The 17,066-nt window shown below is 38.2% G+C and overlaps 1 protein-coding gene across 2 annotated transcripts in view; it reads right to left on the bottom strand.

Moving 5' to 3' along the window:
* Nucleotides 1–1,157: 1,157 nt before the first annotated feature.
* The window catches only part of C1QTNF7 (C1q and TNF related 7), a 118,823-nt gene continuing 102,914 nt past the window's right edge, over nt 1,158–17,066 (bottom strand). For both annotated transcript variants that reach the window (XM_051965538.1, XM_051965537.1), the window contains exons 2-3: nt 7,252–7,497; nt 1,158–3,932 (exon numbers count right to left, since the gene is read on the bottom strand). In XM_051965538.1, coding sequence (XP_051821498.1) covers nt 3,301–3,932; nt 7,252–7,489 — 870 coding nt within the window. In that variant the 5' untranslated portion in view covers nt 7,490–7,497 and the 3' untranslated portion in view covers nt 1,158–3,300. The remainder of the gene's footprint in view (nt 3,933–7,251; nt 7,498–17,066) is intronic.

Here is a 17,066-nt window from a genome sequence, read left to right as displayed (position 1 = left end):
CAATGGGTTAGCGTGAAAACAAAGACTTTTTTAAAAGGGGGAATAATTTGTCTCCTAATAAAAATGAAGGAAATTCCATTGACTGATTTCAAATGGCACTAATTTATGTATTTCAAAGTGATGAGAAGGAAAATTCAAAAGAGAAATAGAACAAGTGACCTAAGATATTTTTTCAATCTCCTATTTCTGTGATTTCATTAAATGAGCAGGAGTAATTACATTTAGTCTTCTCTTTTGGGTTCCATGGAACTAATGCTTTTCAAAGTTATTCTTTCTCTATAATTATGAAAGATGATTGCTTATATTGTTACATGTATAATAGTATTACTATTAAGGATCATTTGATCTGGAAAAAATGAAAAGAATTTTTTCTGAGAATAATCTATTCATTCATTTAAAATCAAAGATAAGGAACAGAAATCATGATGGGATTCAGCTTGAAAAATTTACAAGCAGGCCACATCTGCATAACATGAAAATAACCAATCAATTCAACTATTAAAAAAAAAAATCAATCACCCCAGTTGGGGAAAATGTTCACTCTAGAACAGCTGTTTGAAATCATGTAGAATCACATAACAACAGAATGTTTGGATTTTTTCACTCGTTCACCAGCTATCTTGAGGTTCTGTTGATGCAGTCTGAGTCTTTCCTTTTCTCACCATATCTCCTCTGCCAATATGAACCTTCCCCTTCGCCTCACAGAAGACTTTATTTCGAATTTTATCCACCAATTACAATGTAAACTCCTTGTGGGCAGGGAACATGTCTCACCTTAACTTTATATCTCTTATCAGCATAGAATCTTGAAGTCAATAGGGATTTAATGAAATCTAGTCCAATTGAATCTTATGTGCTAATAAAAATATGACACAATAAGGAGAAAATGTATTTGAAAAAGCACTCCGTCCCCTACCCTAACAACATTTACAGAGAAAAAGTCCAGATTGTTTTTAATAGAGTCTCACTTCATAAACAATGCCATTCATATTATTGGAATTTCCTATCTTTTTATGACTTTATGAAAATATGTATTTATAGGAAATGTGTTTATGTGGTGTCTATAACGAGGCATTTTTCAGAAATAATTATGACTGTCTTTTTTATTAAAATAGGAAATTGTGTAGTGTTTATAATAAGGCAGTTCTCAGAAATAATTATGACTGAGTATTTTTTTTAATTAAAATCTCTTTCACTGGGTTAATTTTTTCTTTTGAGCACAGAGAAAAAGGTGCTTTGGAATTCTTTTGTAGAAAAAGCACAAAACATTTTCCTTTATTTAAAAACTGAAATAGCTTCCTCCCCCCCTACCCCCAGATTTCTCAAAACAAAGTGTACCTCTGAATTAACAACTAGCAAAAGAAACTTGAACTTGAAAATGAATGAAGTAGCCTTTGGAACAAATGTGTTTTTTTAAATAGCTTTGAGTAACAAAAAAAGGCATTAGCAAATTACAATAAAGATAAATTAAAATTATATACATGATAATACAATATGTGGGCATTATGTATAAATGTACATATATAATATACATATATAATTATACTGCATACACATTTGTATGCATACATATCAAGCGCACTGAGTATCTTATAGTAAAGAAGGTTGTGGGAATGGACCCCAGGCAGTGGACCAGAATCCTTAGGTCCTCCTATTGCTTTTGAGCTGACTGATTGGGAAACTCTTTTCATATTTTTGATTCTCATCTTCCTCTTTGTAAAAATGAAGAAATCCAACTAGATGATCTCTAAAGTCTCTTTTGGCTTGAAAATTCTCCCATGGTTCTGTGATTTCTCAGCCAAACTGGTTAGTGTACATAAAATACTTTGCAAATCTCATAAGGTGCTATCAAAAATGTCAGATATTATTATTATTTCCTTTCCATCGACTTTCTTGATTAAGTCTTAGCAGTGCCTCTTGAAGTTCCATATCCTGATGGCTGTGGTTGTCCTGAGGACTCAGTCCTCTGAGATTTTCTTTCAAGAAGTCTCGGAGAAATTGCCTTATCTATCCCCAAGGGTTCAACTGTTAACTAAACATAGGTGATCCCTCAAATTTTCTTCTAGCTAGATCTCCATTTCCCATCTACCAGAATTCTTGACCTGAATTAGAAAAATGAGGCATACAGAGTATGAATATTTGGGAGTGGAAGAGAATGGAAGAAAGAAGTCAGAAGAGGGAACTGGTTTCCAAAGGAAACTTATTTGGATAACAGGAGAGACTGGAAGGGAAAAAGGAAAACAAATACAAATGGGAAAATTAAAGGAAATGATGAATAGAGAGGAAGTAGATGAGGGAGCTGAATAGCACAAATATCTCTGGGAGTGAGGAAAAATGGAAACATTATTAATGTGACCCAAGGGAATGGTGGTGGGAGAAGGGAATTGATGACCTGATTGGCTGGTGTTTGCAGGGGAGTAGAATAAAAATAGTTTCTGCCAGTGGAAAAAAAGTGAAAAAGGAAAAGAAGTATATGGCTGAAAAAGGATTTTGATTAAACTGGTAGACTTTGTTCAGGGTTGAACTGGAGGCTCAAATTAACACAGAGGAAGAATTAATGATTAAGTTGCAGGATTGCCTTTATTTTAAGAAATCTCAGGGAAAACAGGTCCTTCGTTTCATCATGCTTTAGGGGAACTGATTTCAGTAAACTGACCCCCCCTTATCCCCAAATCCTAGATTCAGGAATCTAATCTCACCCAAATGGAAAGTAGCACTGCCGATTTTAGTTAGTGTGAGACAAAATGGCGAAATGATCTTCCTCCCATTAGACTTTAGAATAGAGCTCAGGAGTATTTGTACTGGCAGTTTTGAACTTGCCACTTTGCATTGTAGAAAATGCTTCATGTCTCTTATCTTTTGTTTTTGACATGTATTTTTGCCTTCTGAGAATTACCCAAGACATTGCACTCTCATGTTATGATTCTTTTAAGTAACTGATAAAAACAAGTAATTCCAACAAGCTTAATAAGACAATACTACTGCCAGCTGGTTTTATCACTCAATGTATTTAATATAAAATTTGTTGACATTATCTTTAATTTGTTTAAATATTTATGAACATTGCTTTCAAGGGAATTCATATCTGGGGTTATTGTTTTACATAATTCATTCTGTGTGGTCCCAGCTGTTTGGTACAGCCTCTTTCTTCAATGGATTCTATTGCAAACATCCATGGTTTCCTCCTTTAGTAGTTCCTTTATTTCATGGCAGTGCAGTTCTACCAGCTTTTGCTCCCAGATGAGATTTTATCTCAGTTTGCATGATGAGGGAGGGAAATTTCCAGATTTTCAGTCATTTTCATAAGTCCTCCTCCTCGGATAAGGAGTCAAGGTAATCTGTGTCAACATATAAGAGAAAGCCAGAAAATAAACTGTCTGCCCAACTTGGATCTGAGAAAAGGCCATTTTGGTCTGTGAAGAAGATCTCCAGCCAGACTTCATCTTCTGGTTGAAGGTAGATCACCGTGGAGCCAGAGGCAACATCGTGGTTCCCCGTGTTAGCGTCGAAAGTTTTTATCTTGAATTGTCCATTATGGACCAGCCCAATGGCCAGATGTTTATTGGCTAACGTGATGTCATAAGAGAAGTAATAGATTCCTGGAAATGCACAGATGAACTTTCCCGTTGAGGGATTGTAGTGCTCCCCTTCATTGAAAAGGACCTTATTGAACACGATGGGTAATCTTTCTTCTGGGTAACTGGTGGTGATGCCGACAGAAAAGGCAGATTTGAGCACGATGCCCCCACACCTGCAGACCCCAGGAGCCCCTCGATCGCCTTGGTCTCCTCGGTCTCCCTTTGGTCCAGGAAATCCCACCGGACCGACATCTCCTTTGTCTCCGGCCGGTCCTACGGGCCCCTTTTTCCCAGTCTCTCCTTGGTCCCCTTTCTCTCCAGTTGGTCCTATAGGTCCAGCCTTGCCTCTTAAACCTTCAAAAATATTTACAAGGTTAGTTATCATGCAAGTGAGCGAGAGGTTCACAAATAGCAATCCTATGAAGTCCATGGCATTAAAAATGTGTCTTTTTGGTATAGCTTTAATAAAAGTCAATGAGTTCTTTTAAATCTATGGCTACACATTTTAAAAATGAAAGCAAAGAATTGTGAATTTAAATTTATGTGCTTTCTGTCATTGGCACAAGATTTTTAAAAATGAAAATAATTTAAAGTGATTTCATGCTATTTTGATGGCAGATCTGTGGCCATTCACATATTTACAAAGAGTTCCCATTATCTGCTATGAGAAATCTCTCTGCATAATAATGCCATCTTCCTATCTACAAGGTGGTCTAGTTGAAGGTCTAGAACTAGAAGGGACCATAGTTCTTACCAAATCCAATTTTCTTATTTTTACAAATAAAAAAATCAAGGCCCGAGGAGGCTAAAGGACTTAGCTGAAGTCCCATAACAAAATAATGACAGAGATTGGAAGAGAAGACAGATCTCCTGACTCTTGACAGTTAGGTGGCACAGTGGATAAAGTACTGAACCTTTAGTGAGGAAGGCCTGAGATAAAATCCACATTCAGACTCTTAATAACTATGTGACTCTCCCCAAATCATTAAAACACTTTGCCTCAGTTTCCTCATCTGTAAAATGGGGGTGATAATAGCACCTCATTCCCAAGATTGTTCAAATGAGACAATCATTGTAAAGTGCTTAGCACAGTATCTGGCACATAGCAGGTGCTATATAAAATAATAATAACAATAAATCAGATTTTCCTAATGGGAATAGAAAAAACAACAACTGAGTTTTAGTTCTAGCTCTGCTACAGCATAACTATTTGATCCTGGACAAGTCACTTAACCTGGCTGTGCTTTGTTCTGGTCATTGGGTTTGGACCACTACCTTCCTAAACTATGCTAATCTACTAAGTCAAGGACTTATTGGATATTCTCCATATTTGGGCTGATGAGTTTTCCACATTCCCTTCAATCATTGATTCTAAGGGTACTTTTATACAAGCTTTCTGGACATAGAGACAGAATTAGATTCATATAGAGTTAAAATCATAATAATTCAGAAATATTAACATACTATGAACCAACATCAATGTCTGTGTAGTGTAAATGACATCTCAGATAAATCATATTAACACTATTTTTATATGCTTGAAGTCTCATTATAGTCTTAATAGAAAATGGTTTTTGTGTGCTATCGGCCAAAATTCTGTGCCATGAGACTTAACTATATGTAGCAAGAGCTTGGTTAGCCAAGGAGGCAAGTACCGGGGCTGTTGTGATTACAAAGGAATTCAGCTATATTTATGGCCCTCCATAACATTTCTATTAATTTCTATCTGCAAATCTTACATCACAGATCTCTTCAAATGCAGAGATCTCAGTTCATAATTGAGGGTCTTTGGTATGTATCATTGTTGTTCTTGTTCATCCTTTGTTCTTGAAGAGGACCATGACATTAGGGAAGGGATGCCGGGACATGCAAGTGAAGTGGATTTCAGTGAGGGAGGCCTGGGCAAGATCACCTCACTTTCCCCTCCAGAGTCAACTGGATCCAGTAGTGAGATATAGATTAGGACGACTGGAGATGGCCCTGGATGCAATGGGAGACCTAAATAACTGACAGAGTCTTTAAAGCTTCTGAATTATAAAGCACTTTTATATTGGCAAATAGAGATATGTCTGCCATATCATGTTATTTAAATAGATGTTAATGCACGATTTTGTACTGTTACAAAGTTTTGCTATCAACACATTCCTAAATATTGATTTTTATTTTCTTATAAAATCATAGAATGATAGTCTTAAATCTAGTAGATTTCACTTAAAAATTTAAAAAAAATGTGGCTCCAGAAAGGGGCCCTACTCGATCCTATGTGCTTTTACTAGACTGCCATCCCCTTGAGATCTGGATTTGGATTTATTCATGATTTTCTCAAGGTATCCTATTCGGAAATATATTTGCTCCTTATTCCAAGGTTCCATGATTTCATCACAGTGGGCATTCTCTTCACTGGCATCAATTACATCTTTTTTTGTGTGGATGCTGTAATCAAAAGAAATCTACCCACCCACACTTTCTTGGTGCTGAGGAGGAATTTTAATACTTGTTTGTACCATGTGTGTAGAGATGGGATCCATCCATGAAATCACCAGTAATAAAGTGGAGGATGAAAGCCAAGGGAAGCACATCATTTCAAAAGTACTTCCCAATCAATATTGTTGTGGGTGACTAGGATAACATGGAGTACGTGTTCACCATTGTGGCAGATGGCACCAAGTTGGCAGGGGTAGCCAATATACTGAATGATGGTGTCATATTTCAAAAGGATTGTGACAGATTAAAATGCTGAGATAAATCTAATTAGATGAAATTTATTAAATAGAACTGTAAATCAGCAAATCTGATGAGGCTTTCTGAACTTAGCGAGGCTGGTTCTTGAAAACACCTAGTTCATCAAGGCAACCCTTCCAGGTTGAAAAAACCTGCCAGAGCTTGAAAGTTGCCGACATATTCTTTAAGAACTTAGGGCGATCTCCATGCCATGAAAAGTCACCAGAGTTGGACTTATCCCAAGGCAGAGACAGCCAGTGGCAGTTAATGACAGAATCACTCATTCATCTAGAGTGTCTCTGAACCAAGATATTCAAATCAAACTGGCACCAAGAGGGTTTGCTTGATCAAAGAATCTAGAGTTGGAAAGGACCTTAGAGATTGTGTACACTACATTCATTAATTTACAAATGCTCCAGTGAGACTCAGAAAGACAAGGAGCTTGCTTAAAATCATGCAGTTAGCAGTAGCAGAGTTGGATTTGAACCTAGATCTTATTCCATATCTAAAGCTCTTTCCACTGTTGTGTGTTATCCATCTAACCTTCTGCTAAGAAAGAGCAAAACATTAATGAATCTGTTCTAGGATGCCACAAGAAATTTATTTTTTGATGCTCTAGCACAGAGCTAGTGTAGACTGATAGTGAAGGGTATGATTGGACAGTTAAGTTCTATTATTTATAGAGTTGCTGTTTCATGTGTGAAAAACGAAATCCAGAAAAAAACCTCAGCAATTTATATGACTTTCCTTCAGAATCTGGAACAAAGTCAGAAACAGAGACTTCTGAGTGCTTTGTCTAACACATTATTCTCATAAGATCACAGTGATTAAAACAAACAAAAGCAATAACAAAAGAGAAACAGGGTAATTTTGCTGGGTTTGGGGGTGGGAGAAAAAAGGGAAGGGGGTGTGGATGAGGGAGGGTACTTCATTGAAGATTAACTTTCATTACCTGCGGTCCCCTTTTCACCTTTTTCACCTTTCCTGCCATCTCTACCATCTCTTCCTGGAAGGCCAATACGCCCGTGTGGCCCAGGTGATCCATTAGCTCCTGGGGGACCAGGAGGCCCAGGCAAGCCAGGTATACTACAGATATACCTCGGGGAGTGACTTTCTCCTTTGAACTGATTACCCCGAGGTTGTCCACTTGCCCAGATGACAAAACTTGTAACATAGAGCAAGACAAACATCTTTGGCTCTGGAAGAGACACAGATGAGCATAAATGCATCTTCTCAGGTCTTACTTAGTGAATCGATTCTATTTGAGAGACGATTGAATATCTGAAACATTATATCCCCCAATTAAAAAAAATCTCTCCCTCCCAAATTTCTCAGACCATAACGAGCTTCTTATTGATAAAGAATTTTTGACTTTAAATCCATTGACTATAAAGATAGGGGCCTGTTTTTAAGCTTCAAAAATAATTTAGCAGGATCTTTGCGTTACCTTTGATTTTTAAGATACAACTCTAGAAAAAAGGGATTTTTAAAGGAATCCTTTTACCTTCCCCCTCACTGATATTCATGTATTATTCCAATTAGTGATAACTGGAGCAATATGTGTGTCCTAAGGGGAGACTCAATCTCTCATCTAAAATCCTTAGGCTGTAATACGACAGTGTTTTTTGCATTAAGCTGCTGGAGCCTTTTTGCTAGCAAAACGAAAGAGCAGGATTCGATTAAAACAATGAAGCTGGACTATGGATCCCCCATGATATAGTTCCGATCTAATAGGATTTTTTTTTCCTTTGCAACAAAGCAAATATCTGATATTGAAAGGCTTGACTTCGTTATTTTTATCATTAGCATTATATGTAGGAAAATGAGCTGGCTCCTTTCAAATATTCTAATGGTACTAGAATGGTCCTAGAGCCTTGGCAATTTTTTAATACCTCAAAGACTACTTCCTAAAGAAGGAAGCCTGTCTGCTTGGATCTCAACTATTATTGGGTGTGTCCTGTGATGGATCCTGCAAGAAGAAAACCATATAACTCTTAAAAAGCACATCAGCTCAGCTAGATTTGTTTTCGACAGCCAACTTTCCAGAAGAAAAGACCATCTCACAGTTTCTTGGTGTCAATGAGAAATTTGTAATACTTGCTTGCACTATGTGCCTAGAGATATGAACCAGCCATGAATCACAAGTAATAAAATGGAGGATAAAAGTCAAGGAAGCACATAATTTCACAAGTACTTCTGAATCAATATTTTTATTGGCGACTTGGAGAGGGGGTACGTTATCATTAGTGCAGACGGCACCAAGTTGGCAGGGGTAGCTAACATACTGGATGGCGATGTCAGATTTAAAAAGGATCATGAAATATTAAAATGCAGAGATAAATTTAATTAGATGAAATTTATTAAGTATAATTATAAAGTTTTACATTTGAGTAAAAAAAAAAAACAACAGCTTTAGAAGGATAACATAAGGAAGGGACGACTAGGCAGCAACTGCACTGCACTAGCTTTGGGGGCTTAGTGGATTGCAGCTAGCTAGGAGTCACTGTTGTGATATGGCAGCCAACATGGGAACAAGCTTAATTGTGTTAGAAGAGGGAAGAGAAAGGTTTTCTCTTCTCTGATCTTACCATATCTGAACTAATGCATTTAGCGGCTTGCCACGTTTTAGGAAGAATATAAGCAAATTAGTAATTGTCTAGAGAAGGATAACTGGAATGGAAAAAGCCTTGAGTTCACGTCCTAAGATATGGATTGATGTAATTGGGGATTTAGCTTGTTGAAACATACACAGCAAGGACATAAAAGCTGCCTTCAAATACAGGAAGTTAGAAAGCAGTTAGATGGCCTAGTGGAGAGAAGAATGGGCTAAGATCCAAGAAGACTCATCTTTATGAGTTCATTCCTGGTCTCAGACAATTGTATGACCTTTTTTGCCTCAGTTTCTCATCTTTCAAATGAGCTGGAGAAGGAAATGACAAACACTCGTTATTTTTGCTAAGAAAAAAATGGTTCTTCTGGATTCCAGCAGGCAGAACTTGGAACACTGGATGGAAATCACAAAGGGGTCAGTTTGGTCTTGAGAGAAAAGAAAAACTTCCTATAATTCAAGCTGTTTAGAAGTGGAGTGGACTGCCTCAGGAAGGAGTGAGCTTCTCTCCTAGAAATCTTGAAGCAAAGATTTGGCAGTTCCCTATCAGTGATCCTCTGAGAGCTCTACTAATTTTGATTGTCTCTTATTCAGCATCTATTCAGTGTCAACACTATTGTTCAGTAGCAGTGGGGCTACCAAATTGGTGACTTAGCATCCTATTTTTATTAAGAAATTGTGAGGAGAAATGATAGTTTATTAGATTGAAGACAAACATGACCAGCACTATCTACATGATCAAAATCCAGTCTTTCTAGGCAAGAAAACTTAGTTCTTCACTGGCTATATAGCTCAACCCAAAGCAAGGCCCCCAAGCATTTGCGGTGTTGCCGGCCTGAGATATTAGGACATCCTTTGACTAAGTAAATTCATTAGATTTGCTCAGTATCATTTGTCATTTATAAAACAAAAGACATTCCCCAAAGGTCCCAGACTTAATAATATGAGGAAATAGGTTTTCAAAACAATGAGATGAAAAACCTTTGGTTAAAAAGTAGGAATCCCTCAGATGTCAGATGATTAGCTTTTCTTTCTTCTAAAGATTTAATAGACTAAGTAGGCTTTGACAAGACGTTTGAAAGAGGAAAATGGACTGGTTTGGATTAACACAATGAAGCTGTTTTTAACACAAGCATAAAATGAGAACCTCTAGAGAGAAAAAGAGAAACTGAGAATGGATGCAGTGGCCCAATGAATAAACAATCTGGGAATTTCAAAGATGGAAGGGGCATCAGGTGTTCCCTAGTGCATGGCATGGGTTCAAGCAGTGTGGTGCAAAGCAAAAGGAAGAGAAGTTGGAATAAAATTACCTTGACTTTGAGTTTGAGCTCAGATACTAGCTGTGTGATGGTAGACAGGTGATTTGACATCTCAGCCTCAGTTATATCTTACTCTATGTATCTTTCAGGGTTTTAGTTAGGAAACTCAACATTTTAAGGCACTATATGAATATGAAAGGTTTTTTTCCCATAGTTGGATTTGGGATTTCACTGATATGGGGAATTATGAGTATTGGAAACTCTCTATTTCTGTACATCAGTAAGGAAGCTAGATGGCACAGTGGAGCGAGCACTGGTCCTGACATTAGGAGATCTGAGTTCATATCTGACCCAGAACTTACTAGCTGTGGTAACCCTGGGCAAGCCATTTAACTCTGTTTGCTTCTGTTTTCCCATATATAAAATGAGCTAGAGAAGGAAATGGCAAACCACTGAAGTCTCTTTGTCACGAAAACCCCAACTGGGGTCATAAAGAGTTGGACATGAGCGAGATAACTGAACAACAAAAATGGATCAGAAGATCACTTGGGACACTTGTCCATAGTCACCTAGATGGGGCAAGACTTGATTCCTGGTTGGATCTCTTTTCATTAAGCTATATATCCACTGTCTTTCCCACATGCATTATTATTATCATCATTAATAGTAGTCTCTGTTTGAATAATTACATTGAAAGGGAAATTAGTAGCTATACTCAAAGTAGGGAAGTCACACCAAAAAGCAAGGTATGGGAAATAATCAAAGGAGATGATTTGGCCAGTACTATTCACATGGACTGACATCAACTTAAATCAAGGAAACTTAGAATAACAAAGGTTGCTTATATGCAAAAAGGATTTTAGTTCTAGGGAGTAAGATAAATTTGAACAGATATTGTCAAGGAAGAAATGGCAATCTTTGGCAATAGGGACAAAGAGATGCTGAAAGGGAGAAGCTGAAAAGGATGATAAGACTGTATGCCTACAAAATGAGAATGTCAAGATGGCATGTTTTAAAATGAGAAAAGAAAGCTATTACTCAATAGAAAACAAAACAGAGAGGGAGAGACATATTTGTGAACAAACTATGTAGACACTACTCTTTCTTATGCTAACTTTAGTTACTGAGATATAAAAGGAATATAAGAAATTAAAAGGGAGTGACTGCTCCACAGACCAGTTAGAGGATCGGTCCCAGGCTGAAAGCATGAGGCCTTTATTGCAGCTATCTAGGGAAGACAATGGCAAACCATTCCAGTATTTTTGCCAAGAAAGCCTCAGATGGGATCATGAAGAGTCAGACACAATTGTAAACAACTGAACAAAATATATTAAAAAGGAAGCTGGAAAGATGTACATGGGGAGCAGTTTTAAAAAGAATAATTTGTCAGTCAATCAGTAAACATTTATTAAGCATCTACTATGTACCAAGCATTGAGCTAAGCCCAGTGAATGACACAATGAAAAGCAAAAGACAATCCTTCTCCTTAGGAAGCTCGTACTCTAACGAGGGAGTCAACATGAAAATAACTATGTACAAACAAAATAGATAGGCAATGAATTGGAAATAATTTACAGAGAGAAAAGACTAGACTTAAAGGGGATCAAAGGCTTCTTGTGAAAAAATGAAATGCTTTTTCTGGCACTTGAAAAAAGCCAAGAAAGTCAGGAAGTGAAGATGAAGAGAGAGTGCATTAAAATGTTAATGGAGGCAGCAGAGACAATGGATTTTCATTAATTCAACAGACAAGTCTTTATTCCTGAGCAGTGTTGTGTTGAATATCATGAAGGTGGCAGAAAAGTGGAAGGCAAAATCTTGATCTTCCAAAGAGCTAAAATCTAGTTGATGTAGTCAGATGGTATGGCTCAGTACAAAAAGTTTTGATTTGGGAGTCAGAGGACTTGGGTCTGAATGCTACATGTACCAATTTTGAGTGATCATGAACATATGTAGTCACCATCATCATCACCATCATTATCATCATCATCATCTCCACCACCACCATCATCATCAAAGCAACAACAGCATTTATGGAGAGCTTCAAGATTTACAAAGTGCTCTACACATGTCTCTCATTTGATTCTCAAAACTTTGTGAGATAGGCACCCATATTATCCCCATTTTACAGATGAGGAAACAGAGGCTGGGAGCAGTTTGCTGACTCACCCATCACGCCATCTAGCAAGATCTGATTTCAGGTTTTCCTAACTCTACATCGAGCACTCTATCCTAGCTATTCTTCTCTAGGTCTTGATCACCTCATCTATGAGAAAATTGGATGCGATGATTTCCGAGGTCCCTTCTGATGCTAAATCCATCATAGGTGGGCTGCGGAAGATTACTTATGTCGTATTGTATAGGGTGAATTGGAGAAGGGAAAGGTTAGAGACAGAGATGCTCCTTGGGAAAATATCACAATAGTCAAGGCAAAAGAAGGGGAGCAAAGGAGAAGTCATACCCTAGCATTAAAAAGGCAAGAAATTCCGTCCACTTCTCCAAAGGGAAGATGTTCGGGGACAGTGAAATAAGCAAAAGGGAAGAAGCTGAGAGGACCCTGAGCAATTGATCTTCTCATTTTACTACTTGAGGAAATAGAGAGATGGGGAAATGACTTGTCTAATGCACAGAAATGATCTTGGTTAAATTGTTTAATTTCAACATGCTTTTATTAGGTACCTACGGTGTGCAAGGTACTGTGCTAGGAAATAGAGACAGAAACAAAACAAGTTCCAAAGGAGCTCAAATTCAACTGAATCATTATGCTACTTTGTTATGACCTACAGCTGCTCCTCATGCCGTTCGGTGCCAGAACCCTAAATGGGCCTTCTTCCTAAATTGGAAGGGCCCCTTTTCCACCAAAAGAAAAATTTCCAGAGGCCCCTGATATTGCATCCCAATTTTTTTTTGACTGGCTTCCCAGAACATCAAGCACACCTAAGGAGCTGTAACCTTTTCTCTTGCTCCCTTGGGACCTTGTATCTAATTTAGACTGCCCTTTCTTCTTTGAGCCTTCCCCAATCCTATTCTCCCTATTATATTCTAGACCAGACAAGGTGCCTGGCCTGTTAATTTTTGCCTTTCATTGAATGGCAGCAAGATTATATCTGTACCTTCACATCCATACTTTTTTTATGTGACCCTTTCCCATTCATGCCATTTCCATATTCATTTTCTTTCCTTTCCAGAATGCCTCCAGTATTCTGTCCATGGTACCTCCTATCTGCCTGATTAAGGATTGCTATCTTATATAAAGTACTTAAGACAAGATAGGTAATTACTGAATAGAAACCTATTTAGTTTGGGAGAGAGTTCACAAACCTTGAACCTAAGAAATCTGGGTTCCCAGCTTTCTCTGATACCTAAAAGCTTTAAGTTTCCTCATCCATAAAATGGGGAATCACAGACTTGCTGTTGAAAGGAATCTCGGAAGTCATTATCTAGACCCCAGCTTCTTAAACTGGATTTAATATAGGATTTCATAACTGAATCTGGGAGGTTTACAAAGTGATGATTTATCACCAGTACAAGTTTGATTTCATACGCCTATGTAGCCAGGGTCAAGTAAAAATTTCTTGGGCAAAAGGGCTTGTGAGTGGAAAAATTTTAAGCGGTGCTGGTCTAGACGGACCCTAGGCAAATTTTGAATCCCATCGACAACATACAAAAACGGAGCTCGTCCTGCTTCTGCTCGAGCACATGTAATGGCAGAGAAATCACTCCCTTCCAAGGGATCCCAGGCCATTTGGGAACAGCTCTAATTATTGGTAGGCTTTGTAAAAGGTCCCAACGAGAAACTTGCCACGGTCTAAGGACTTAATTTCAGTTGCTTAACTCCTTTAAATGTGCTCATCCATTTGAGAACAGTTTCTGTTTAATTACATCCGTTGATCATTTCTCCTTCCTTTAAAACCGCTCCTTCTCTGCCGAAGAACAGGAAAATGAATGAGTTCTTTGACTTCTATGAGAGATTTCCTTGGGTCTTTTTGTGCCTTGGCCAGATTATGTGTAGGCCCAATTCATATCAATTGCGAGTGGAATTGATAGCTTTCCCACTTCCTTTAAATGTTTAATTTACTCCGGGGCTGATGATGTAAGGAATGTTCCATTGCAGACAAAAGGGATTCTATATAGATTTCTTGGCTGGCACGTGGATTGGCTCTTTGGGTTTTCTTCTTGCTCCATCTGTTTTCATTAGAGATACTTGATTATGAGCTCTATCATCTTTGCCAATAGAGAATGAGCCCTGGAAATATCTAGACATAAAAGTCAGATACTTGAAGCTCATTTAGTTCTCGACTCTGATTTTGCAGAGAAAGAAATGGATGATCAGAGAGACCAAGAAAACACAGAGAGTAACAAAGAGCAGAACTGAGTCAGAATTAAGTATTTTTCCACTACAGTATAGGGTGAAAGACCTATTCCAATTTTGATTGATCTTATGGGACAACTTGGAAAAATATCCGTGCCACAGACACGGACGAGAGTCCTAGCCGTGGCGTGAAGGGACAAAATTAAAAACCAGAGAGCCATTGGTGCTCACATAGCCAACAGTTCCTACAGTCTCCTCTCCTACTCATCCATGTATTGGGTTCTCATGGGGTTTGCCTTTCTGACTTCTCTAAGTTCCTTGCCCTAAGCCGGACGACAGATCTCCTGGGATGTTGACTTCTGGACTTTGTTCTAAACCTCGAATCTGTATTCCTACTATGCTGTTTAGTGTTATGAGGAAGTGGAGGAAAAGAGCTAGATTCAGAATCCAAAGATATCTGGATTTGCTTCTGACTCTGACAAGCACTAGCTGTGGAACTCAATGCTTCTCAGAGCCTCATTTTGGTCACCTATAGAATGGGTATGACAATGGTTGTTTTGGAACACCAGGTGAGATTACAGATAAGATGGGAGACTTTAACAGTAGCACTCTTCAGCCAACATTGTATCCCCCAAAGCTTCATTACTGATTATGACAACCTTGGCCGTGGTATCCCAGAATCCACCTTCACATTTTGTCAGTCTGTTGAATCAAAGCGAATGATTAGCAATGACTGAATCAGATGAGCTTTTTGTGCCCTCATGGCTTTCATTCCTAAATGTCAGTTTACTTCTTATTTACCATATACAAGCTATGGAAATCACTTCTTGCTCAAACCAACTCCTAGTCTCCAGGGAATGACTGGGGGCTCTGGGGAAGGATCTGTGACTAGTTCTAAGCCAGGATCTGTGATGGTGGGGGCAGCCCTTCATATACCGATTGCTGGCTACTTTGAACTGCTCAGCTTACTGGGGAAATCTGAGGAATGGGACAATAGTGGTGGGGATGGGAGATTAAATATAAAAGCCACAGTCTCCAATTTTGAGTTCTTTACTCTTTATCAAACATTTCTTCCTTCAATGCTGGGATCCCCCAAGTAATAAATTTCTATTTTCAGACTGAATCTGGGGAACTCCCTGTGGAGAGTGTTTATTATTATGTTATTATATAATATATATTATATAATTACATATTATATATTATGTTATTATGCAGACACCTAACTTGGTATGAGTCAACAATGTGATATGGTCACTCAGAAGCCAAAGCCTACTTAGATTACATTTATAAAATATAGCATCCAGGTTATGGATGGTGATGTACTCTCTACTGGACAGTCCATATTTGAAGCAGTTTATTCAGCCATATTTTAGGAAGGTTGTTGAAGGTGACACATGGGATAGAGTGCCAAGTCTGGATTCAGAAAGACTTGGTATTCTGAGTTCAAATCTGATCTCAGACAGCTAATGCTGGACTAGGCACTTAACCATGCTCGCCTCAGTTTCCTCTTCTGTAAAATAAACTAATGAATGAAATGGCAAACCATTCCAGAACCTCTGCCAAGAAAAACCCTAATGGCGTCATGAAGAATTGGACATAACTGGACAATAAGAACAACAATAGATAAGTGGAGTTGCAATGGCGAGGATATTCAGAATAATGCCATTTGAGGATATTTGGAGGAGTTGTGAATGTATAGCTAGAAGAAGAGACGACTTGGAAGGGTGAGAAAGGGAAGGGAACATGATTCTGTCTTTAGGGCTGGTTTGTAGAAAGTAATTAGATTTGGGCCCTGGCTCAAACAGAACTAATGAGGATCAAGAGGTAGCAATTATGGGAAGGAAGATTTTGACTTAGCTGAGCCTTTACTGCTCCTTGATAATCCTTTGAATTTTACTCTTTATATAAATTCCCACAGAATGCTTCTTCTTTCCTCTCATCGATTAAATCTCCACTCTCTACTCTTATCCAGCAGGTGATCCAGCCTCTAGTTATCCTTCAGTTTTAAATCAGACCATCATTCATTTTTCTCCTGAGAACATCATTGTAAACTCCCTCTTCTCATTCCTTAAATTTTCTCTGCAGCTTCTTTCTCCCGCTTTCATTTTCAATAATCATCAAAGCTAATCCATCTCTCAGCCCATTTGATCAAGTTCTCCAGCACATCACCTTGAGGAATTGATTTCAGTAAAAATAATTAGCCCAGTATAATATCACGAAACTCTTTCATTTCGTTAGATGCTTTCCTTCTGCCTATTAAACAGGTTCAGGTTTTCCCAGTACTTACAAGAAGGATTAACAAAACAACCCAAAGTAACCCAACACAGTTTGTTTCTTCTCTCCAATGTTTAGCTTATCTCTTTACTCCCCTTTGCCACCAAACTTCTCGGGGGAAAAAAGACCGTTCCCAGTATCTCAGCTTCTTCATTTTCCCCTCTCTTTAAATCCTTGCATTTGTCTTTCTATCAGTATCAGTGGTGTTACCTCCGAAGTACCTTCCAAGGGCACCAATGACTTTCTAATACCTAATATTTTTTCCTAGGTCTCTTTATCTGCTGCCTTTGATGCTATTGGCCGCCAAACTCACTCCC

Source organism: Antechinus flavipes, chromosome 6 (genome assembly GCF_016432865.1).
Source record: "Antechinus flavipes isolate AdamAnt ecotype Samford, QLD, Australia chromosome 6, AdamAnt_v2, whole genome shotgun sequence".
Classification (NCBI taxonomy): domain Eukaryota; kingdom Metazoa; phylum Chordata; class Mammalia; order Dasyuromorphia; family Dasyuridae; genus Antechinus; species Antechinus flavipes.
This window is presented reverse-complemented; position numbering and strand designations above follow the sequence as displayed.